General features: G+C 41.6%; 2 protein-coding genes across 2 annotated transcripts; one reads left to right on the top strand and one right to left on the bottom strand.

The window, feature by feature from the left end:
• Positions 1-395: 395 nt before the first annotated feature.
• Positions 396-3,955, bottom strand: ikzf5 (IKAROS family zinc finger 5). Its single transcript, XM_076285358.1, has 4 exons — positions 3,615-3,955; positions 2,813-3,028; positions 2,464-2,637; positions 396-2,255 (listed from the first exon to the last, which is right to left on the bottom strand). The coding sequence occupies exons 2-4, from the start codon at positions 2,943-2,945 to the stop codon at positions 1,288-1,290; spliced, it is 1,275 nt and encodes a 424-aa protein (XP_076141473.1). The 5' UTR covers positions 2,946-3,028; positions 3,615-3,955; the 3' UTR covers positions 396-1,287.
• Positions 3,956-20,702: 16,747 nt separating this feature from the next.
• Positions 20,703-23,427, top strand: hmx3a (H6 family homeobox 3a). The gene is made up of 2 exons (XM_076286519.1): positions 20,703-21,475; positions 21,934-23,427. The coding sequence occupies exons 1-2, from the start codon at positions 21,187-21,189 to the stop codon at positions 22,548-22,550; spliced, it is 906 nt and encodes a 301-aa protein (XP_076142634.1). The 5' UTR covers positions 20,703-21,186; the 3' UTR covers positions 22,551-23,427.

Below are 23,427 nucleotides of genomic sequence, written 5' to 3'. Positions count from 1 at the left end.
CTTTGTTTAGATGTTCAGCATCCTGAAGAGAAAGTGGTGCTAGATGATGTCTGAAATAATAGCAGTCATGACCTCATCAACTTATGACCAACCAGTAATGTTCAGTTTAATCTCTAATCATGTCCTTTGTGATGAACAACTTTGCAAACTACAGATGCCCTACTTTCATCCAAAAGTTTCCTTACACTTTAGTGTAACCATTAAAGCATTCCAAAAAGCAAAACATGGTATGTTCTCTGTGTCTGGACTCCAACTAAGTAGTAAGAGTCCTGCTGAAAAATGGACCTCGTCTATGGCCTCAATATAACATAATATCTATCACTTGTCACAGAACCACAAGATACCAACATAGTCTTGCATATCAACAGAGAATAAAAGTAAAAGTGCCATATCTATTAGTTGACCAAGATTGTATCTTTATTGACACTGAACATCTATATTATCGACACAATGTTCATGATTAATTTGTTTGAAATTTGGACACACGTGTTTTGATCATAACTCTGCTAAACAATAGACGGATATTAACATGAACACCAACATGTGGCAACTCTGGTAGTACTTGGCAAGTAGATATTACATGATAAGGGAACGAGAAATGGGGGCAGGGGGGCAACCTTTACAATAAGGTCTGGTTTTCAAATCACATCCACATGACGTCATCACTTGAGTTCCTTTTTTTTTTTTCTACTGAAATCTCTGAAGGGTTTTTAACAATGTAAGACAGATCAACACTACTGGTCACTCCACCACATCCTCAACTTAAACAGAAACAGCAACCTGAACTTGATCATACAAGCTTTGTACCAAGCAACCTTAATATAATGAATACATTTCTTATTTAATTCATCTGTCCACAACATACTGTGCTATGCCTTACTTTGTGATGATGAAATGGAACGACCGTAAAATAAACATCAGAGGCACTCTTTAGTTACATTATCATAACTGTTGTGCTGCACACACAGAAATTCACCAAAGCTTAATCGCACTAAACTGAAATCAGCATATATAATATCTTGCTAAAAGCATATAATGTTATCCACCTTTGTAAATAAAGGAACATTTCATAAAAATATTCAAAAAATAAATAAAAAGTGACAAAGAACAGGTTATAAAGTTACATTTAAAACAATCCTTAAAAAGTACAGGAGGTTCAAAGCGGATCAATATAAATGCTCCACTTTAGAATGTTTTGGGCACAACATCTAATATTACAGTACTCTGTGAGAAAGGCACCCCACAGACACAGCTGTGTCCTGCCTGGCTGCCACCAGCCACGGCTCACTACTTGTGCTGGCCCCGTGCAAAGTGGCAGGCAAAGTCGTAGCGGTTCCTGCAGCGGTGGCCGCAGATGTTGCACTGGAATGGGTTCTCGTAGCCGTGGCAGCCCATGTGAATGGTGAAGAGGATGTTGTCGGGGAAGTAGATGTGGCAGTGCGGGCAGTGCTGTGGCATCTGCGGGTCCTGCATCGGGGGCGGCGTGCCCGGCTGGCTGGTGATGCCGCTGGGCGTGCTGGTTCTCTCGCTGCCCGGGCCCCCGCCAGGGCTGCAGCTGCTGTGGGCAGTGGGCCGGGGCTCGGGGGTGATGGGCGACGAGGCCTGCGCCATGCTGACCGACACGGCCGCGGGGGCCGCCGCCGGCTGCTGCACCAGGAAGGACGGCTTCTCGTCCGGCAGCGACTCGGCGCCTGGCGACTCCGGCGGGCCGTGGGCGTCCGGCGGCAAGCTGGCTAGCTGGCCGGCCAGTGTGGAGAGCTGGTTGAGCGGGTTGTCCATGGACAGGTCGTGCGGCTCCCGGTGCATGCTGGCCTCCCCGCCGCCGCCGCTGCTGCTGCTGTCGGAGGGCTGCACCTTGCCAAGGCCGTCGTAGGCGTCTTGGTGGAGGCTGGAGTGGGAAGGCAGCTCATGGCTGAAGTCAGCTAGGTGGTGCTGGTCAGGGCCGGGCTTCTGCATGACCATGGAGGGAGGGCTGAGGTTGATGAGCAGGCGGCGGCCGTAGCCCAGAGAGCCGCCGCGCTTCTGCAAGACACTCAGCACCTTGCGATGGGAGAGCGCCGAGCGTGCGCCCTTCATGGGCAGTAGCTTGTGACGCCGCCGCCGATGGTGGGATAAGTTGCTACGGTCGCTGCAGCGGAAAGAGCACAGCTCACACTTGTAAGGCTTTTCGCCTGTGTGAGAACGCATGTGGGCCTCCAGGTGGCGCTCATATGCAGAGGCAAAAGGGCACAGATGACATCGATGCGGCTTCTCACCTATGAGAAAAATGATGGGGAGCACATGCAAAAATTAGTCAATAAATTACACACTACAGCTATTTTGGCTGAAAGACAACATTCTTAGCTGGCTTAAATCTAAAACATGGTGAGTCCAAACCATGAGGTATACTATTACTCCTAAATATTCATCTTCAAGATGTTGTTCATAAAGATCTTGTTTTGCCTATGACTTAAACACACTCACCTGTATGGATGCGGATGTGCTCGATAAGCCGTGCTGTGCCTCTGGTAGCATAGTTGCAGTAGCGGCATTTCAGTTTGCCATCATAGGTTCTTTCAAAGCCGTCCACCAATATGCCTGAGCTGTCATCCAAAGTTATATCCACAGAGGGATGATCCAGACCATTTTGACTGATATCTATGAACAATTAAAGATGTTGCATGACAGTATTGGAATCTTTTTGAAAACAACCTGAATCCTGATTCAGTGTACAGTTGCATTGCTATTTAAGTTCTTAGAATTACTACAGATACCACACAACTGAATGAAGGCAGCACAGAATGAAGTTTTCGTTAAATAACATTAAGATTACCTCCAGGAAGCTCATCTACATCTTTGACGCCGCTGACAGATCCTGATATCATGTTGACATGTTGTGTCTGTTGACTCAGGTACTCCTGGAAGTCCTTCACAAAATCTAAGGTCTCCGGCTTCTCTTCACCCATTGGAAAATCGGAAGGGGGACCAGATATCTTATTATTATTGTCAGCTTGATGTAAGCTGACTACTCAGGTAACTATGTATCCAGCTGTGTAAAAGAAAGAAGAATCGTCGAAATGTGCTGTAACTTAACGTTAACGTTAAATGTTGACATCCAATAATGGGCTCCATCGACAACTATATCTACCAACAATAAAGGCTAACGTTAAACAGACATTACACCGCTAAAGAAACATTAGGCAGTTGGACTGATAGCGTTAACGCTAGTTTTCCGGTTAACGTTAGCACTACTGGCCATGACAACGATACCGTTATCATGGCAAAGTTACACACAACACTAGGCAGCAATAATGCCACTCGCTCACCTGTTGACATGGCTGACCAAAAACGGACCGACACATAACGTTACAACGTTATAACAAAACATGACCAAACTAACAGATTTAGGGTGAAATGTTTGAACATGTAATGCACTAGCTGATGAAAGCTAAGTTTAAGTTTAAACAAGACATCATCTGTTGCTATGCTACGGCTTCTGTTGGATCTTTAGCTAACAGACAAAGCTGTCACCTAGCAGCTGGCTAGCTAGCGTCTCGTCCACTGTGAATTGGGTTAGCTTACTTGCTAAGCCACAGCTAGCTAGCTACTTAACTGTAGGACAATGTATTTATTACCTGTTGCAGTCTTATGATATGACGTGTAGAAATCAGAATCCAGTTTGTCTAGTATTAGTTGCTGAATGATCCCCCCTGCTTTGATGCGCTAAATCAGTCAAATTAGACAGCTGATACATGCATCCGACGACACTACCCAGCATTTTTCCACAGCTTCTCAATTGTGCCGAATCCGTTTTCCTATTGAATATAAGTTTTCATTGTGCTGTGTGTCAACTTCAACACCCTACTTTAAACTGTCATGAATAAACAATCAATCAGAAAACACCGCCGACGATACAGCTGATTCATTACTACAGCGCAAGCTAAAACAAAACAAAAGAAAATTCTGCTGGGGTGAGAGTTCACGTGTGCATCACAGTAATTGGTCCGACTGAAATATTCAATAGTTCCTACATACATTTTCTATATGGTCAAATTGGTCTTTTTATGTTTTATCTAGTAGACACTCAAGCTGTGGAAATATATATTGGAGCTCTCACACTTATTTTTAAATAAATATGGGACTATAATCAAAGAGTAAGCATAACATATCCACCCTGTCGTGGACAGTTAGTAATATAGGCTAGCCTTGGCACAATGCCTAGGGACAATCATTTCAGGGACAAACAAAACTCTTTTTTTAAATAAATGAAGACATTGGCCTTATTGCCAAATTATCAATCCACTTAAGTGGAGTAATAATATTGTTTAGCAAAACAATAATTTAAAAGTAAAAATGAAAACTTGTAATATATTTTACTCAATTTGATCTTTAATGCTCACATAGCAAAATGGCATGCATCCTCTTCTTGCATGCTTTTTCTGAAAATAACATACTCAACCAATGTTGAATTTCCCCTTGGGGATCAATAATAAAGTATCTATCTATCTATCTATCTATCTATCTATCTATCTATCTATCTATCTATCTATCTATCTATCTATCTATCTATCTAACAAACCCTTCCAAGGTCACATATGTTAAAATGGCAAATTAGTTATTCATTTCCAGGACACCAGAAGGCACCCTTCAATAATAATGAACAGGGCATTTGTTTTTGTTTAATTAGCAATTTAATAGTTTATTGAATAAATGATATGCAATTTTTACAATATTATACAATAAGTAGTAAGAACAGTGAAAGTTTGTCTGTGCGTAGGTTTAATCAGAATCAGAGGAGTGCCAAGCAGGCCTAAGTAAGCCTACACACAATGACTTAGTATTTGGCCGTTGGTGACTCCAGTAGACCATAGGCAACACAATATAGACCACTATACAAAAGACAATGCAAAATACATGCAATATAGTCTAGGCTGACAATATAGACAGTGTACAATACAGGCTACAGACAGTGTACAATACAGGCTACAGACAGTATACATCATACGCTACATATATAGTATTATATAGATATATCATATTAGGTCTGAATACTAAGGCACCACAATAGTAATGATCACACATATGATAAACATTGTAGCCCACATAAAGTTCAGTTTGAGAGTGCAAACAAGAGTATACAAAAGTGAGTCATACAAGAGATGTCAGCTGTTTATGGTGATGCCATGAGGAAGGAAGCTGTTATTTATTTGCATGAATTGGAAAATTGACTGTTTTTAACCCCATTTAGCATTTATTTCTGTAGGTTTAGCCCATTCTACAAAGTCTAGGCTAAATTACATGCAGTGCTAGTGTTGTTGCTTCCCCATGACCAAAGCATTACTTTAAATAGCTAGATTGACTCATTCAAGTTTGATTGTGTTGAATATTTAAAGAACCATGAAGTTTGAGGATCGTGTTGCTCCATTTGTGTCAAAGTTGTTGGAAAACCATTGAAGAGAGTGTGACAAATGACCAGTTTGAGTGAGGCCATTGTATCCTTTGCATTGACACTCCTTAGAGCCATGTAACGGGAGCATTACTTTTTGTGTAAAGAACACCACGCCTAAGGCACAGAGACATGAACCCATTTAGCCCTAGCAGGGAGCAGTGTACGCGTAATTGTTGTTGTTAAAATGTACAGTAATTAGTTGTTTGTATTCAGCCATTCAGTTCAACTTTTGAGAGAACAATGTGGATTTAATAACTTTTGAGTCTATCAGTGTGGATTTAACATTTGTATCAAATATACTATTTGTAAAATGTAAAAGCTGATGTTGGCATTTTTATTGGTTGCCGTCAATAAAAAAAAAAATGGAAAGTGTGGTTGTATGTTTCATGTGAAACCACTAGATGGCATATGATAACAAAGCATGAGACCCTAGCAGGACCAAGAAACCTCTCCCATACAGGCCTAGTGAAATTAATGGTAGGCCTTACTACTAAGAGGATTTTTTTGTGTCATGATGTAGCCTGCTGTAATATCACATATAGGCTTGAGTATTAAGGTCAGCTTAGAGGTATTTTGAAGGCACAATATGGATCTTCAAAGTTGTTTACATGATTTCCCTGTTGCTATACTGCAAATCCAACATACATATTTCATATGACACATCCAGATAACAATGACCTCACAAGATCAGATAAAATATTGCTATCTTAAACACAGTGGCAGAACTGGACATATAAGAGGAAACTGGACACCCAGGTGGACTGTAGGGAAACAAGTGCTTTCAGGGCTTTTCCACCGACGTGACAGGCGACCTTCGCCGGCTGAACTACGACCCCTGCAGCAGTCAATTACAGCACCTTCTAATGGCCTGTCGGCACTAATGTTATTTTATTGCAATTTAATTATGCTCGGGTTTCCAGTGAAGCCACTTCCTTTTAAATAATTCACAAGGGGTGACAATAATTTGTCAGTTTGAGAAAGATTAATTAGAGTTCTGAAAGTACACCTCTTGTTGAGTGTTATTGTTCCTTTAGCACCACACTTCAAAATTATTCGTAGCAACTAATTATCACAATGATTAAAAAGGCCTCTGAAATATAGAAGAATTTCCTGTGTGTAAAACCATGAAGCAGAACTATTTTCCATTGTATTCTTATCCTAGGGTAAGCCAAATAGTAATGGATATCTCATTGTTGTGATCGCAGGTGGTCAAATGTAATTGAAATGTTGTCTGATGGTAGGCCTACATGTTACCACACTGCTATGGGTTGTGACCAAACAGTGCACTGTAACATGATGCATAGAGATCGAAAGGGGACTGTGTTGTGTAATGATATTGTGATTGTATAAATATTTTATTGTTGCACATACCAATACGATCTTAATGCAATATTATTTTTCAGTTTGGATAAGTGTGTCTGTATACAGTACACATCAGACACTTGCTTATTCCCATTACTTTTTTATATCGTTCTGTGATTTTGTTAAATGGTAAATTTAGTTTTAATTGTCATAGTGTGTTCCTTTAATTGGTATAGGACATATTCATGACAGATCTAAAACTACACCTGCTCCTGAACGTTGTTTGTCAGTGGGGGTGGGAGGGCAGACTCGTGGAGTCACCCACTTGCCCTAATTCACATTTAAATGGCTTTGAAAAGAAAGAGCTTCCTTCTCCACTGGACTGCTTGATTTATGTGCTGTTTGTGGTTTTATAGAACACGAAACAATTAATTTCCCCCTGAAAAGAAATAGGGTATTAATTTGGAGAAGGCCCCCTTAGCACTTTTTTTTCTGAGAGACTCCTGTCATATGCTGAGCTCATTTAAAAGCCATAGAGGACATTCACTCTAAAGAAAAGCCTTTCTCTCATATTTGAAAAGTGCAGCTATAGTGATGCTCCTGGTCCCAGAGCCACTGCAAACGGCAGACCGCAAGCACAGAAAAAGGTGAAGGAGGGCTTTGCCAGGGGTTTATTCTTCTCACCCCGACACTATTGATGTCTTGAAACCCCCGCCCATTCTTTATTCAACACAGGGGCGCCTGAAAAGCTAAAGAAAAAGAAGGGAGGAGACAGCCTGGGATAAAGGAAGTACATATTAAGCTTTTCATTCTTTCGCCACTTAATTTCCTTGCTGCTGAGCTGAGCCTTCTGTGTAATGAATGTAATTGCTACCTTTGATGAGACACCATTATCTGGATCACACTTTAAATGGGCAAACAAGGCTTCAGTCTCCACTCTCCTCCCCCAGCCGTCCCTTTTAATGCGGTTATGAGATCTCTAATTATTCCGGGGGAACAAGTGGTTTTTCACAAAGCTGCAATGCTGTCCTCGATTGCCAAGGATTGGGGCGAGCCACATTTTCACAAAGAACAGATTAGGCGTGATAAAGCAATGCGTCCCACACAAAGGTTCTTTTTCCTGATTAATTTCCTGCGTGTGCCAGAGAAAATGTCCTCCTCACAGAATTCAAATTTGTGCTATTTTAATCTCCTGATAAATGTGCAAATTTCATATGACAGAAACACGCACAAAAATCTGGGCTCATCCGAGACCTCAAAAAATGTATGTCGTTTTGTTGACAAAGAAAACAACAAAAAAGCAAACATATAACATTGGGGACAAATGAATTAATATAGGCTACGTGTGCGAGTGAAGACATTTTTCACGGGTGAAATTACACCTCCAACCCTGACTTGCCATGCATCGTTTCTGTCGTCGTGTGCTATGACACGACTGTCTTCCGACAGACAGTTATACTATTCATGAGGATTTATCTGGACAGATCTCAAGCCCCACGCAGACTGAATAGGTGTTTAATAAAAGTGTCGGGGATGCGTACCGCAAACGGCGTGACTTTATGATGCGACGCACGATAAAACTGCTGTCAAGGCATGAAGTCTGAATGGTCCCCCTCGTCACCGTAGCAACGCACCAGGCCACTGCAGAGGAAGGATTCAAACTTCATAGGTGACGAGCTTCTTCTGTCTGCTTGGCTCTTTCCTCTGGAACGATGGAGGGACTTTACATCCATAAAACACGACGTCACCGATGACGAATGAGACAATTACTCATAAATGGGTGGCATTCTCAGGTATACGCAAAGCCATTTGTTCCTTTTCACCTGAGTTAATATTCATTTCTGCAAGCAATTTTTAAATAATAAAGTGGTAATCAATTATCTTGACTGTGATTCCTGGGCGGGAAGCCTGGAGGAAATGCTACTGATCACTTCTATTGGCCTGCATATGATGGCACTCTCAGGGTGAGTGATATCTGGCACGACGATCACGTGTCCTCAAAAGAAGGTTTATAACACCTGAAACAGGTTGCCATCTGGACCCAGCAGGCACGAGAGGAATGGTCCAATATTTCTGAGTGAAGTGGCATTTTAGCTGTATTTATCTGAGGGGCCCAACACCAAAACTACAGGCCACTAATAAAGAAGATGGTATAATAGCTTGTGACTGGGTCCAGTCGCTCTCGACGTGAAATGAAGTGTCCACTCGTGAGTTATCGCAGCCAAACGCCATTTGTACAGCCTGAAAAGTGGAGGCATTTTTCTCGCGTGTCAGACTGCAGCTGTAGTTCATCGTCTTGAATGATATCTCCGAACGCACAGTTGCCCCAATACGAGCGTTTCACATCGGCTGCAGAGAGCAGGCCTAATGGATAGCGCTGTCCCTGGTCAAATAATTTAGAGCATCCTCTGTCACATCTTTAAAACGCTCGGCCTCTTCACAGCCCGCTGGTTACATGCAGCCGCACCAAACATGTCGGGCCAAGCCCCCAGGGCCCTCATCCACCCCTGATAAGTGTTTTTGTCGTTGCCTTCCAGCTTTCTTTGCTTTTACCGTGGCCCATGAACCATTGTTAGACAAGACCATATTGGTAGCCCTAGGCCTACCACTAGTAATGTGGTAAGTATCATTATTTGATATTTTCACTATCCCTATCTCATTTGTGCCCCTCATGTATTATTATGAACGCCCACATTAAGTATACAATTATTTGATGTGGTGTCAACTAATTAGCAAATTGCATGTTTATAGTTTGCACTCATGCAAAAGCCTTTGTTGCCTGGGGTCCCAGATAGTGGTGTTTTTTCATTTTAAGTGATGAACAGCAAACTAGACCGTAAGTCCTGTGGCCAGTCCATATTGTGCTCTAAATGAATAGTGTCTGTGTCAGTATACTTTAAGGCATTGGAGAGGGGTGCTGGTTAGCACAACTGATTAGCACATGTAGGAGGTCTCAGATTAATTGTAGCTAATGAGAGGGCTGCCCTTTGAATGTATTGGTTATTGATCCAACACAATCAAGAGCAGAAGGATATCCAGGGTCTCCAAAATGACTCACTCAGACAAGGAAACCACTACAGGCTGAGTGGATGGGTTTGTAGGGGACCTCAGACTGAGGTACGACATATAATTAGCTACTTGGTATATATTGACTAGCAATTAATAAGATAGTTATAAATGAGTTATTCAATTTGTATAGATCAGTGTTGTGAAGTGTTAGATGTATTCATACAGGGAAGAAGTTAAAGAGGCGGGGAATAAAAGCACAAACTGTGAGTACTATTCTGTGTATTAAAGTTTTCCATTTTATATACAGTCCTGTAGGCAAGGGAGAGGGAGAAGGAACAAAACAGCAACATTCTGAGACCCAAATGACCCAGGCCAGTACTGCAGGCATCGTTAGCCAGGAGATGATGCGAGCAGTTGGGGCCATAATGGGAGAAATGACTGAACTTTGACCCCCTGCCCCGTATCGATCTGCGGCTGTGTCCAGCTGGACCTTTCACTGGCTGGGGAGGGAATGTGAAGGGGAAATGCGTCCCGCTGTCAAGCCACACTGGGTGGGATCATTACTTACCCTCGTTGGCCATTGTGACAGTGACAAACCAGCCATCCCCGCTCAAACTGGAGAAGAGAACATGGTGATGTTGTGCAGACTAAGGAAGGTGAGGCTTTGGCAACCCAGGAAGGATAGCACACCATCCTTCATCATTGGCATTAAAATCCTAAATCCATACTTTAACTTAAAATATGTTCAGTATTTATATTAATTTGAGTCTTTATCCGCTTTATAGTTTATAACATTTCCCCTGTTTGTATGTTAGTGTTGAAAATGTATTTTGGGGGACTGAACCTGCTCAAACACACACCCACATTATTTAAGATGACTATCTAGCATCCTTCTTATTTCCTAGTTTCGTCTTTTCATCCTCTCTGTATTCTTGATTCTTCCACATCTCTGCTATGGAGTTATGAGAGCTATGAAACCTTTTTTTTTATTTCTTTTTAGGTCTTTTTAGGACCCTTATTTAATTCTCTTAACTTTCAGTGCATTTTCTTCCTATTATTCTTCCCTTTTGTTTCACCTCCATTTTCCCCCGACTCTGGTCTATCTATTCTCTATGCCCCTCCTTTACCTTACCCATACCTAGCCCCTGCCCAACCTCTGTTCCCCTCCTTCTGTGGCATTTCAATCCCGGGAAGGGGGAGAAGGGCCGACCCGTAGACTGGTAAAGAATTGGCTTTAAGGCTTTCTGGAATGGGTTGAATGTGCTGTAGGCCACGCGGGGAAAATAAGTAGCAAATGTAAGTAAGCATGAAATAGTTTTCCATAAATAATCGAATGACAACAGGCGCCATAATGGCATTGGAGGGCTGTAAAAGAATATGTAACCAATTTTTTCGCTATTAAAGTGAAATAGAAAGCAAAATATATAAGAGGCTGAGGGAAAGGTTTCATCTGGAGTCTGGGAATAAATTCCTTTATGGCACAGTGTAGGGCAGAAAAAGAGAGAGGAAAGGAGAGAACAAAAGAGGGAGGGAGGGAGAGAGAGAAGGAAATGGCCATAAGGGAATGACAATTCAGTCAAGGTCTTTGCAAAGGGGAAAGCAAAAAAAATAAATAAAAAAAGCAAAAAAATGACAAAAAAAAGACAGGTAGAAAAAGAATGTGACCATCACAAAGTCAATCGGTTAATAATTGTCTCAATTCTCATGTGTGTGCAGATACAGGGGGCCACTCATCTATTTGAGCACCTTTGGTTTGATTTGCACTTATGTTTTTACAAATAATCAATGTTTCTTTGCGCCTAAGCGTAATGGACAGATCCTGAATAGCACACCTTCTCTGCAAACAGATGGTGAGGGAGAGAGGGTGAGGTGAAACGGCAGCCCACGACAGAAAACGGATAAGCAGTAAGATGTATGGGTTCCCTCCACTGACTCCGAGGAGACTAAATACTGGACTCCCCTTTTATTAAACCTATATACATGTTGATTTGTTTGTTTTACTTCAATGGCCCAAGGCCTCACATATGGCCCTGCGCCAATGTGCCTGCCACACGCTCATTCAAAACCACATGCATGGCCTTTATTCTAAACTGCATAATGAACTTGCCGGGAGGATCCCTGGGCCTACTGCAAAATGGAGGGTGGTATGAGTAAAAAGGTAAACAAAAAAGGACAAAACCCATTTTGATCACTACATACCATCTGATGTGGAATATACCCACCCTGATAGCCATTCTGATACCTCTATACCATACTATCTAGTTGATTTTCTTTGCATCTCCAGCTGGTCTAGAGGAGTAATGTATGTCTCTCAGACTCCAGGCTGTTAATTGTGCTCCCTGCTGGCATTTAAAGGAAAGACATAAACAGGAAAAGTCTGGATTTGTATTCTGTTGATCTGGGGTCCATCTGAGCTTGGTCCTTTATTTATGGCTGAGAAAAATGGCTGACAATTCATTCAAGGCCTGCCCCGAGGACTGACTTGCAAATAAGACACCTAGTAGATCTGCCCTTCTTTTGTAAGGAGGAATTAAATCATGCCGGTGCTTTCAAGAAATTGAAAGCGCTATTTTTTTTTCTAACTGAGGGAAACATGCTTTATTTACCTGCAGATGTTCTCTTTTAAAAGTAGCAAAGTTTTAGAGCTGGTTAACACTGCACCGTGCACACACACACACACACACACACACACACACACATTGGCCTTTCTGTCCCTTTCTCTAGATATCTTTCAATGCTTTTTTAATGTAGTTCTGTTTTTTTGTTCTGGTTTACCTCCTCTCATTGTACCTCAGCACTTAATTGACTGGTTAAAAGTAAGTGATTGACGCTTTGCTCTTTTAAGATAGTCATAGCTGTCCCTGGAGAGCTGGGGAAGTGTTGCTCTGATCCGCTGGCGGGTGATAAGGCAGCCTGGTGGTCCGACATGAGCCATTCAGGTGCTGGGTTGAAGTGTAACAGAAGCCGAGCGGCTGCAGATAGAGCCATGCCGCGTCTTCTGTTTGTGTTTCCACTCGGGTTTCCTGCCCTGATAGACGCGCAGCCACAGGAGAAGCCCGCGAAGCCTCCGCTTTAGCCCGTACGCGGACATCAGAACCTGCTGATCCACTCAGGGCTTAGGGAGCTCCCTTTACCTGCGATAACAACTGATTTTTAATGGCTTGGCATGCAGACCAGAGCTCAACACTCTGTAAGCTCAACACTCTGTAATCAGCGACCATGTTAATGCTGCTGGCAAGGTGGAAAGTTGAAAGTATTTGTGTTGGAAAACAGAGAGCAGAATGGAGGGTTAGAGTTGTGCCAAAAATTGTGTCCTCAAATCATGGCACAAACAAGCATTGTTTCCATTTGAAATAGTGGCCTCTGATTGAATGTCACTGTCACTAATTAATTGGACATCCAGGTACCTGAGCTACGGTGCAGCTTTGCAACTGTTGAATTCCCTGCACAATTAGCTCACCCTACTAAATTATTAGGCAGAGTACAGTGTAGCTAACTAGCCAGCTGGGTGTGTTTTCTGATTTACCTGGATTTACCTCTGTGACCTTTAATCCTAAAGTGTAGTAATCTGGTCACATTTGTCCTGTCTCTTTTCTGCTTGTAGACAGATCACCTGCAATGACAAATCCAGACATGATTGGCAGTCAATCGTGCAACCTAAGTGTGATGGCAGAAGTTTTGAAGCACAGGTCACAGTGAGAAATGTATCACACACAACGCAGTGGGATGAAAGAAGGAGACTCCTTTAATGCAGGGTGAGGGTCGGTCTGCACCACTTGAATCATTCCTGGTAAGTTTAGTTTGTGCTCATCCACTGTCTCGCTCTCGCACTGAGTCGCTCTGCCTCTCTATCTGTTTCTCCCTTCTTGGCTCTTTCTCTGCCATCACGACAGTCTAAAATAACACTTTCTCATTCTCCCCAGGACACAAACAGCTCCTTAATAATGTAACAATACAGAGAGATAAATGAGCTCAAGGGACCTGCTGATAGGAATTGTATATGCTGCTATTCTATATGCTGAGTGCAGTTTATAACATGATACTCTGGCTTTGCTCCCCTAATTTGAAGTTGCTGTGCTAGTTAGTCTGAAAAATACTCCTTAAGGTGTGTCATTATGAGAACAGGTATTTATTTATTTATTTATTTTTCTTTTTAGCACATCAAGGGAAAAAAGTGCTTTTCTACTTACAGCCCTCATCAGCGGAAAAGCATTTTACTCCTTTGCCAAAATGATAAGCATCAAAATTTTGTTTATTTGTTTATTTTGTTTATGTTTCTCCTCCTATGTGAAGTGAATCTTGTCTCTTTCATATATCTTTAGTGCTGTGAGTGCTTCAGTACTGCTAAGCCCTTTCTCTTCCACTCAGTTGAGTAGGCCACCAGGGTCACATTTATATGTCTTTACACAGGGCTCGTGAATGGCCGCCTGATTTTACAGTTCTAAATGACCTGTGATAATCAGCTCATTAAAATGAGATCCTTCCACACATCGGACACGCTTCCCCGCTCATCTGAATAACAAATACTCAGCTGGGCTCCCTCTCTCTCTTCCCCACTTTTTTTCTCCTCAGAGGTATTCACCAGGCACACACTCCTGGTTCACTATTTAAAGTCCATGGGAGGGAAGAAGGGAAGAGGTTTTTCCTTTTTTCCTTGTAGAGAGGGGTGCTGTCAAAAGAAAGTGTGAAAGTACCCGATTTTCTTAATTCATCCCTCGGGAGCGGATAAGTCTATCAATCTGCTAAATTGGAAAGCCATTAGGTGCCCTGGTTTATGTGTTTCAAGCTGTTAACTGGAGGCTGATTGATTGTTGTTCCTTTGATGGGATATGCTGATCTAATCTCACTGTGCTGCAGTTTGCAATAAATTACACAATTCATTTCCCCCCATTTAGAGGGAGAAAATGACACCTCCAGGCATGCCTTCGCTCCCCAGGCGAAAGAGCACAGAACCTATTTTATGGCGCCATTTAGCCTGCAAGCTTTCAGCGATCCTGGCCATACCACTACCCCCCCCCCCCACACACACACCCCACCCCACCACATCCAAAAATCGAAGCATAATCAAGGTGTATGTTTAGAAAATTTATTGTTATAATTTCCAGCCATAATCTCTTCCATTTTCTAGATGCCTGTGCCACATAGATCATCATCTAAAAAAGAGAGAATGGATAGCAGTTTAAAATTTATCGGTCTTTGATTCTCAATTATACGTGTTTATGACTTCATCTGTCTTCAGTGACTTCAACCTTTTCCATTACGGTGGAATATTATTTGTACGGAATCCATTAAATCCACAAGGCAGGAGTCTAATGGTGGGGCTGTGGCGATTTGCAGAGGGAAAAGTTTTTGAAAGGTTGGCTTTAGGAAAAGCGCCGCTGTTATGACACCAGAAATTGCTTTATTGATGGGCTGCTCTGCCGCCTGTGCATTTGGGCCATTTGTAACCCAGCCCATATCTATATCTCAGCACTGACACTGATAAGAAGGCCGGTGTAGCCCTGACCGGATTACGCCGTCGTAATGACATACACACGCCGAGAGAGCGGGGGGGGGGGGGGTTGGGAGAGAGAAAGAGAATGTGTTGGGTACAGGTAAGACCAGGTGGCCACGACATGCGTCGCCACAGCAGGCCACAGATGGGAGAGCAGTGAGGGTGCATGCGGAAGTGCTGCATTAAGATGTCACCACTTTAAATGCATGCTATGCATTTGAATGACTATACTGTAAATCTGGGTGTGGGTATGAATGTGTGTGTGTGTGTGTGTGTGTGTGTGTGTGTGTGTGTGTGTGTGTGTGTGTGTGTGTGTGTGCATGTCTATGCATTAGAGCAAATGCTTGGATGTCTGTGAATTGACCACCTATAAATGTTGAGCCCTTCTGAGCACTGACAACTGACACCGTCCACAACAGAAATGTTGCTTCATGTGTGTGGGTTTGTGTACCTGCACTTAAACTTTGATGTGGGTGGGGTGGGGGTAGGGATAAGGTGTGCAGAGGTTGTGTGTGCTTATAAAGAAGCAGTCCCTATGTGATAATTTTCTAACTTGTACTTTTCTTAGTTTGTGCCTTGGCATCTCTAACTTATTCAATCTCTCAAATCAAGTATTTACTTACTTACATACCCATTTCACAGTCTCCTCATTTACCTATGAACCAAAGCATCAGATAGTGGAATCTCAGAATCCGCATCTGACGTAATAACAAGGATTAAAAATTGTGACTTCTCTGACTTCTACGTTCTATGTAATCACACAGGGCCGATTTCTCGTACATGACGTACTATTACAGTCCTATTAGCAGACAAAAGGAGAAAAATGAAAATTTTCATTGAAACAAAGTGCTTTTAGTCTTAGGCTTTAGGGAAATCAGCCCACTACAGTATGTAGTCCATGATGAAACAATCTTGGACAAGCAGACAACTCTGCCAAACACCACATGTGGGAGGGCATGTCATTGATGATTATGATGATATATGTCTAACTTCACTGAATATTGTGTCATTTTGACAACCAAAATGTTAAAAAGTATTAAACAAACTGTCTGCATTTCAACTTGCTCAGGGTAGATCAAGTGACTTTCTTCATGTCCTACGTATGTAAACACAAATAGCACCAGTGCCATAACACGTTGTGAATGCCAGTACGGTCTATCTATAGTTATGCCATGGAAAATCTGCAGCATCCTTCATTGCATATCCTCTCAAATTCCTGGCCATCAACTTGTTCCACCAACCGCCATCCCACTGGGAGGTGGACAGTGGACCCCTGCTGAGCTGGACTTCCCATCACCCATGACACTGAGGCCTTGAGACTCACTCATCCTAGAGGCCTTGGGATGGGCCAGTAAAAAGCCTCAGCAGATACGTTTGCTAATCACGCTGTAACTCAGACTGTCCGGCGTGTCCACGGGCCAATCAATACCCATACAATTCCAATTAAGTGACGGCCAGGTCAGCAGCGGGCCAGTGCCACTCCTTTACAAGTTAAATGCCACGCTTAAATCCAATAGTCCAACCTTACGGTCAGCCCATCGCCCTGACCTTCAACCACCTTTATATGGTTTCATTCAAACGGTCTAGGGCATTAATGCACTCAATGCTGTCAGAAGAAAAGAAAAAAGATCATGCTTTTGACAGGCGGTTTCTTGCATGTCCATTTTCTTCTTGACCAATTGCAAAGATGCAAATCCAACCTACAGATTTAAGTATGTTCCTTGTTTGGACAATGGTTGTGAACACATATTCTGTATATCCACAGTATATAATATTTAAAATAAGTAAGCCCCCTTGGTGATGGCCATTAGAGGAGCAGAGCTATTTAACTATCTTTTCAAAAATCAGAGCTTTCTGCTACAAATGTATTTTTGTGATGCATACTGATGATGTAATAGCACATCACAGCTTTAAATGGTCTATCCACCATCTTTATTCACCCATGGCTTGGCTCCCTCTCAAAGCATCTCTCATTTTTCTCTTCTGGAAGCTCTCTGAATTTAATTCATGTCTTTTATCACAATATCAGGCAGTAGAAAGAAACTCACAAGATATCAAAACAAAAATCTATATATAATACGAGAGCAATTACACCCCCGAGTTAGCGGCATCCAGCTATTGTCAGTGAGGTGCGCGTTTTTCATCTTGCCGGTCGTTAGAAGGTGATGGATGTAAACCTATAAAGTATCTAAACTGGACCTTTTAACAAACCATGAGAAATACTATCATTTCTTTAATAGAACCTGCTGACCGTGTCATTCGGCAATGCCATTCGTCATTTTCTTGGTGAAATAATCAATAACTCCGTACTTGGATATAAATAATATAAGTCAGGGCAGGCCTACATTACCTCCCGCCAAATAGGTGCAAGTAAGAACATACAGAGGCCAACTTCAACAATGGTACTATGTAGCCTACACCACGTGTTCTCTAATTAGTTAATGTATAAATATTCTGTTGATTATTTGTGAGAAGTCTATGTTATGATTTTCCAAACAAAGTTTTTTTTTTGTATATTGCCAACCATCCATGTGTTTCAGTCATACAAGTTTAGCCTAGGCCTGCTGCAAATCAGTAAAATTCAACATAATAAATAGGCTGTCCAAATTGTCCATATAGACAAGTTTCAAATAAGTAAAACCTGCCATGTTCCTATGACCTTTACAAACTAAATTGGTATTTTTTAAAAATAAAAGGATAGATCTTTTTAGCATTTGCCAGGTGGTCTAATTATTGAACACACACGCCCACAAAATAGCAGGCTAACTATTGGTCTGTTACCTGTCAGTATGCTCCTATATAAAGTAATCCATCCTAACACATGATGGCGCTGGGGAACTGGATTTTAATTATTAACATCTGAGACTCCTCAATTACCACAAAAGGAATAATGATTTTTGTATACTAACTCGACTGATATATCGTATAGGCTACTAAAAGTACAGTCATGATTACTATCATGAGTGTTTCTTTTTAGTTCAGCTTCGCAGGACTTTAAATAATCTCAACACCTCCCCCTGACTCTCCTTAAAAAGCTTTGTAACAATAATAAGCACTGAAGTCTGCATGTGACACAGACCATGACAACAAACTCGGGGTCAAAACTAGCCCCTAAATAATAAGAAATTATCTATTGCAGGCCATATTTTATGACACTTGATGATTACTTGAAACCAAAACAAGACATGGCAATTAAATCTGTGGATTAGCACAAATGGGCGTGTCTAACTGGTGGTGACAAGACACCTCGACAGTGCCATGTGTCAGTCCATTCGTATCGGACACCCGACTTAGGCCTATGGGTAACTGGAGAGGTAATTACCTCATAGTTAAAGGAGATCTCAACTATGGCCTTAATGAACCAGACTTCATTACGCATGTAGGCTAAATGGGGGGAAAGCACTTTATCTGGCTGCGTGCTAGAAACTAATATTTGAACACATACAATTCTGAAAACTGCAGGTGTAACTTTATATCATGCATGTTGGTGGATTAATGTGCGCAAATTTCCAAATGTATAGCCTTCATGCAAGTAAATACCATAAATATTAAAATGTTAGAATAACAAAGCGCTAATGGTCTTCTGTATGAGTCCGAAATTATACAAAACAAATACAAAGGCAAAGTGGATGCTCCTACTGATATTACTTCTCTAAAGCTAGCTGACTACAATATCAACAAAAAGCCTCATTGGTCTTCAAGCGCTAATCACATTTGATGTGTAGCTATGTGTGGGTTATGCAAAATATTCCTTGGTCTATATCATTTAGTAAAATAGATAAAAATCCAGTAATAAAAGGTAATGAGGCAAGCCTAGAGAAGAAATGCTGTCATCACAGACTACTACTAACTGCGTGTGGGTTTAATCAGGTTCAGTATCTTGATTTGGCAGCTCTCCCTTGCAGTTATTTGTCATGGCCCATAGAGGACACTAGCTTCTTATGTGGCCTATAGGCCAATGCTTTTCTCAATGATTTTGAGGTCGGCTACGACTAGTCGAACTCCATCATCATGGTCAATAGACTTCCAGACATCAGGTTTGTATTTTAACCTCCTAAATTGAATTAACAATGTGAATATTTTAAATGATAGGCTATCATCACTAGGTTATAGGTCGCTTCTCAGTGCAGTAATCGCCTATGCACACACACACACACACACACACACACACAAACCTGAGGATGTGGAAAAACATGCTTACCAATAATCTTGTTCATGGAGAGTGACGGGGACGTTCATGGGATGTTCAAGAAATGTCCCCTAGTCTCATAACGTTATAGGCCTAAGCTAATCACAAAATTGCGACTTCGACTGGGTCACGTCAACTTAATAGACGTCACTGTTTACATGATAATAAGGACCTATGGCAGTTATTTTGGCCTTTTTTTCTTTTTTCCTAACTTAAATTTGTCATCGGCATAGGCTATATCATTTTTTCATACAACTTCCATAGTCTATATACATGCATGTTAATGTTATGATTTTATTATCTGTTTTAGGATATTTCATTTCTCCATTCTGCGGATAACGAACCACCATACCTATCTGGTCTTTTAATTTTAAAATACCCTATCTATTCAAAGGTTGAAATGATTTCTCTTTCATAATAATATAATGCCACCAAGAGGCAACAGGCTGTAGATAACAGGGAGAGAAAGGAAGAGAGAGAGAGAGTGTGTGTGTAAGAGAGAGAGAGAGAGAGAGAGAGAGAGAGAGAGAGAGAGAGATCGTATAATTGAACAAACAAATGATTTGATGTAAGCATAAATAGCCTATCCGATTTGTTATATAGGTCTACTTTGATCATGAATAAGTTTGCACATATACATGTCACCGATTCAATAGTGGCTTATGGCTGATAAACCGATATAAACGTTTGTGATGGATAAAAACTTTTATCCATACGCATTTTTTCATATTACAATTCATTGGCTGCTCTGATGCCTGGATAAATATATATTTAAGTTTCTAAAATATGATTGCATCGTGAGTAAATACTAGAGGAATGAATGTCATGGCTACACGATTAGTCCTTGCGATTGGCGGCGTAGCCCTGCAACAGGCTACACATTACCCTGTTGCGAATAAACTTTCCCGCCTTAATGTTCACAATTCCATGTATCTTAGACCATATTTATGTCTACAGTTGTCTACTATCTTGTTCATTAAAAATGTTGTATGTTTGTGCAGCATTATCTCGTTGTGGATTTCAACAGTGTGTCTGGTAGAAATAGCTTACACTTATTCAAAGTTAACTTGGAAATCTTAACAGCCAAAGCAACACCATTTGATAAGTTTTACTTTCGGGAAACAACTTCAAGCCAGCTATTTCCTATTATGAGGTAAGCAACGATCATGCAAAAGCCATATCCCTTTGTACTAATGGTCTGTCCTCATTTGTCACCTAATTGGGCTATATAAACCCAATAACACGGGAGTGCCTCCAGCCTCCAGCCAACGCGCAAAAAGCGCAAAGTCTGGGAGGGTACATTTCGCTCTTATCCTATTCACTGTCCCTAGCTCTCACTCACTCACTCGCTCCCCCTCTCTCTCACTCTGTACTTCCCATCTCTTCCTTAATCCTATTTGCCATTGTACGTGCCCAATCGCCGTATACTTTCCGCGTTTAACTTGGATGACATTTTTATTTCATCATTAGCATCCGGCGCCAGCTTGACGCAGCAAGCAGAGCTCCATTTCAATCGAGGATCTCTTTCAAGATCTGCAAGATGCAAGATTAATCTTACTTTTGTTTTTCTACTCTTTTTCTTTATTTGATCGCTATTGCTGACTGCTTTTTCGCCGGCAGAGCACTGACTTTTGAAATCCCACCACAAGCCATTGAAGGACTTTCAGCGAAATACAATTGTCTTTTTGCTAGAGCCTGCAGAGGAAGTTTTAACCCGTTTATTTTGTGGTCGAAGGCGTTAGAGATACAAGCCTATACGCTGTCATGCCTGAGACTACGCCAGAGACGTGTGCGCCGGCCAAAGACTCTCCGTTTTTCATCAAAAACCTGCTGAACTGTGACAGCAAGCCATCCAAACCAAAGCCCGTCCTCACACCATCGAAAGCCGGACTGGAGGGCGGTTTTTCACTCTCGCAGGTCGGAGACCTTCACTTTCCACGCTTCGATTTCCCCACACAGAGGTTCGCGCTACCTGCATATCTAGAGCGTGCATCGGCTTGGTGGTATCCCTACACGATTAGTCCTTCCTCGCACCTCCAAAGAACTGTAGAGGGTATGTAAACCATACTGTATTGCACAAAGACTTACTATCTGTTAGTACGTGTGTCTAGGTCATTGATGAAAAATGTGTTGTATGACTTTCAGATATATGTATGGACTAGGATACCTTATTCCAAATAGGCCTATCTGACTGTTTAATCGTTGGATTAGTCATGTGCGGTTTTGAAATTGACCCCGAAAGTAAATACATCAAGTGAGTGGTAAAAGTAAAGTAATAACACAGTGTGTGTGTGTGTGTGTGTGTGTGTGTGTGTGTGTGTGTGTGTGTGTGTTTGCGTGTGTGTGTGTGTGTGTGTGTTTGAGTTTGAGAGTTAGGCGAACTTTTCAACAGCATAGCTTTAAAACCTGAAGAGGAATTGAATACAGTATATGATAGGAATGATGCAAATACATTTAGATTATGTTGGACTTAGACATTTATTAAGCATATGTTGTGTGTTTTTTTTACAGCCGCAGAAAAAGCCAGCGTAAGGGACTCCTCTCCAACGTCTGCTGGCACCGATCGGGATTCTCCAGACCTGGTGCTCAAGACCGAGCCAGACACCAAAGATGATGAAGACGACAATAAAAGCGCGGACGAGATAGTGCTGGAGGAAAGCGACACCGATGACACGAAGAAGGAGGGTGGCGCAGACGAGTGGAAGAGAAGCGAGGACGGCACGGACAAGAAGCCATGTAGGAAGAAGAAGACGCGGACTGTGTTTTCCCGGAGTCAGGTGTTCCAACTCGAGTCCACCTTCGACATGAAACGCTACCTGAGCAGCTCGGAGAGGGCCGGTCTGGCTGCCTCTCTGCACCTTACGGAGACACAGGTGAAGATCTGGTTCCAGAACCGGAGGAACAAGTGGAAGAGACAGCTGGCCGCGGAGCTGGAGGCGGCCAATCTGAGCCATGCGGCGGCTCAAAGGATTGTGCGAGTACCCATTCTCTACCACGAAAACTCGGCCGCAGAGAGTGGCGGCGCCCCGGGGTCTGTCCCTGTCAGCCAACCGCTCCTAACGTTTCCTCACCCTGTATATTATTCACACCCAGTCGTTACATCCGTTCCGCTACTTAGACCGGTTTGAAATCAATTTAATTTTAATTATTACTTTTTTATTACATGACATAACAAGAACACAGAACGCCATACGATAACCATAATAACAACCTATTTTTGTAATTCAGATAAAATAAGCATGATATAGGCTAGAGGGGATTTCCAATGTTGAGAAATGTATTTTAATTTAAACACTTATTATTATAATTATTATTATTATTACTATTATTATTATTATTATTATTATTATTAAGCCTCTTATGATTGCCGTTATCTCTTACGGTGGACATAATTTCTCATTATTAAGGTATAGTGGCACTGGATGTCAACTAGGCCTTAAATTAATTCTATTTTATTTTACAGGAAATTATGTTCAGGGTTTTTGGAGACCCCCATTACCAAGCTGCCTCGTGCGTTTTTTAGACTAAAAGGTGTTGTGAATATGATTTCACACTTGGAAGTCTATCACATTTTTACACCGATTAATGTGCAATCTAATAAGCACTGTAGCCTTTGGAACATCAATACTTATTGTGTTATTATATCTTTAATTTAGTCTCTTACTTTCCAGTCATAATTTTATTTTGACTCGAAAGGAAACTAAAAATGATATTTCCACATAGTTCTTATAGTTATGATCTTCTCAAGAGGGACCGACATCTCTTGACACGCGGTTTAATCAGTGGGACAATCATTTTCTTCTTGTGTATACATGTTCTGCCTAAATGGAGTAAATAGGCTATCGTTCTGCCAACAACTGGACTTTACACTAGCAAATGTGAATTGGTGTTATTCAATTTATGGTTTCAGTGAACACGTGTTTGTACATTTGTATATAAAATATTTAATCCTTATAAGGGCAATAGCCCTTTGTACAGGAAGAGATAACTTTTTGATATTGTATT

This window comes from Alosa pseudoharengus, unplaced genomic scaffold (genome assembly GCF_046254945.1).
Source record: "Alosa pseudoharengus isolate Yale_2024_CS ecotype anadromous, Long Island Sound unplaced genomic scaffold, YU_APseudo_1.1 YU_APseudo_1.1_scf_15, whole genome shotgun sequence".
NCBI lineage: Eukaryota > Metazoa > Chordata > Actinopteri > Clupeiformes > Clupeidae > Alosa > Alosa pseudoharengus.
Note: the sequence above shows the minus strand (reverse complement) of the source record. Positions and strands in the feature narration are given on the sequence as shown.

Bases quoted from the DNA above. Each gene is read 5' to 3' on its own strand.
- ikzf5 (XM_076285358.1), bottom strand. From the start codon at position 2,945: ATGGGTGAAGAGAAGCCGGAGACCTTAGATTTTGTGAAGGACTTCCAG. The intron at 2,638-2,812 runs GTAATCTTAATG...AATTGTTCATAG, and splicing joins TGTAGATGAGCTTCCTGGAG to ATATCAGTCAAAATGGTCTG. The intron at 2,256-2,463 runs GTGAGTGTGTTT...TTTTTCTCATAG, and splicing joins GCACATCCGCATCCATACAG to GTGAGAAGCCGCATCGATGT.
- hmx3a (XM_076286519.1), top strand. From the start codon at position 21,187: ATGCCTGAGACTACGCCAGAGACGTGTGCGCCGGCCAAAGACTCTCCG. The intron at 21,476-21,933 runs GTATGTAAACCA...TTTTTTTTACAG, and splicing joins CCTCCAAAGAACTGTAGAGG to CCGCAGAAAAAGCCAGCGTA.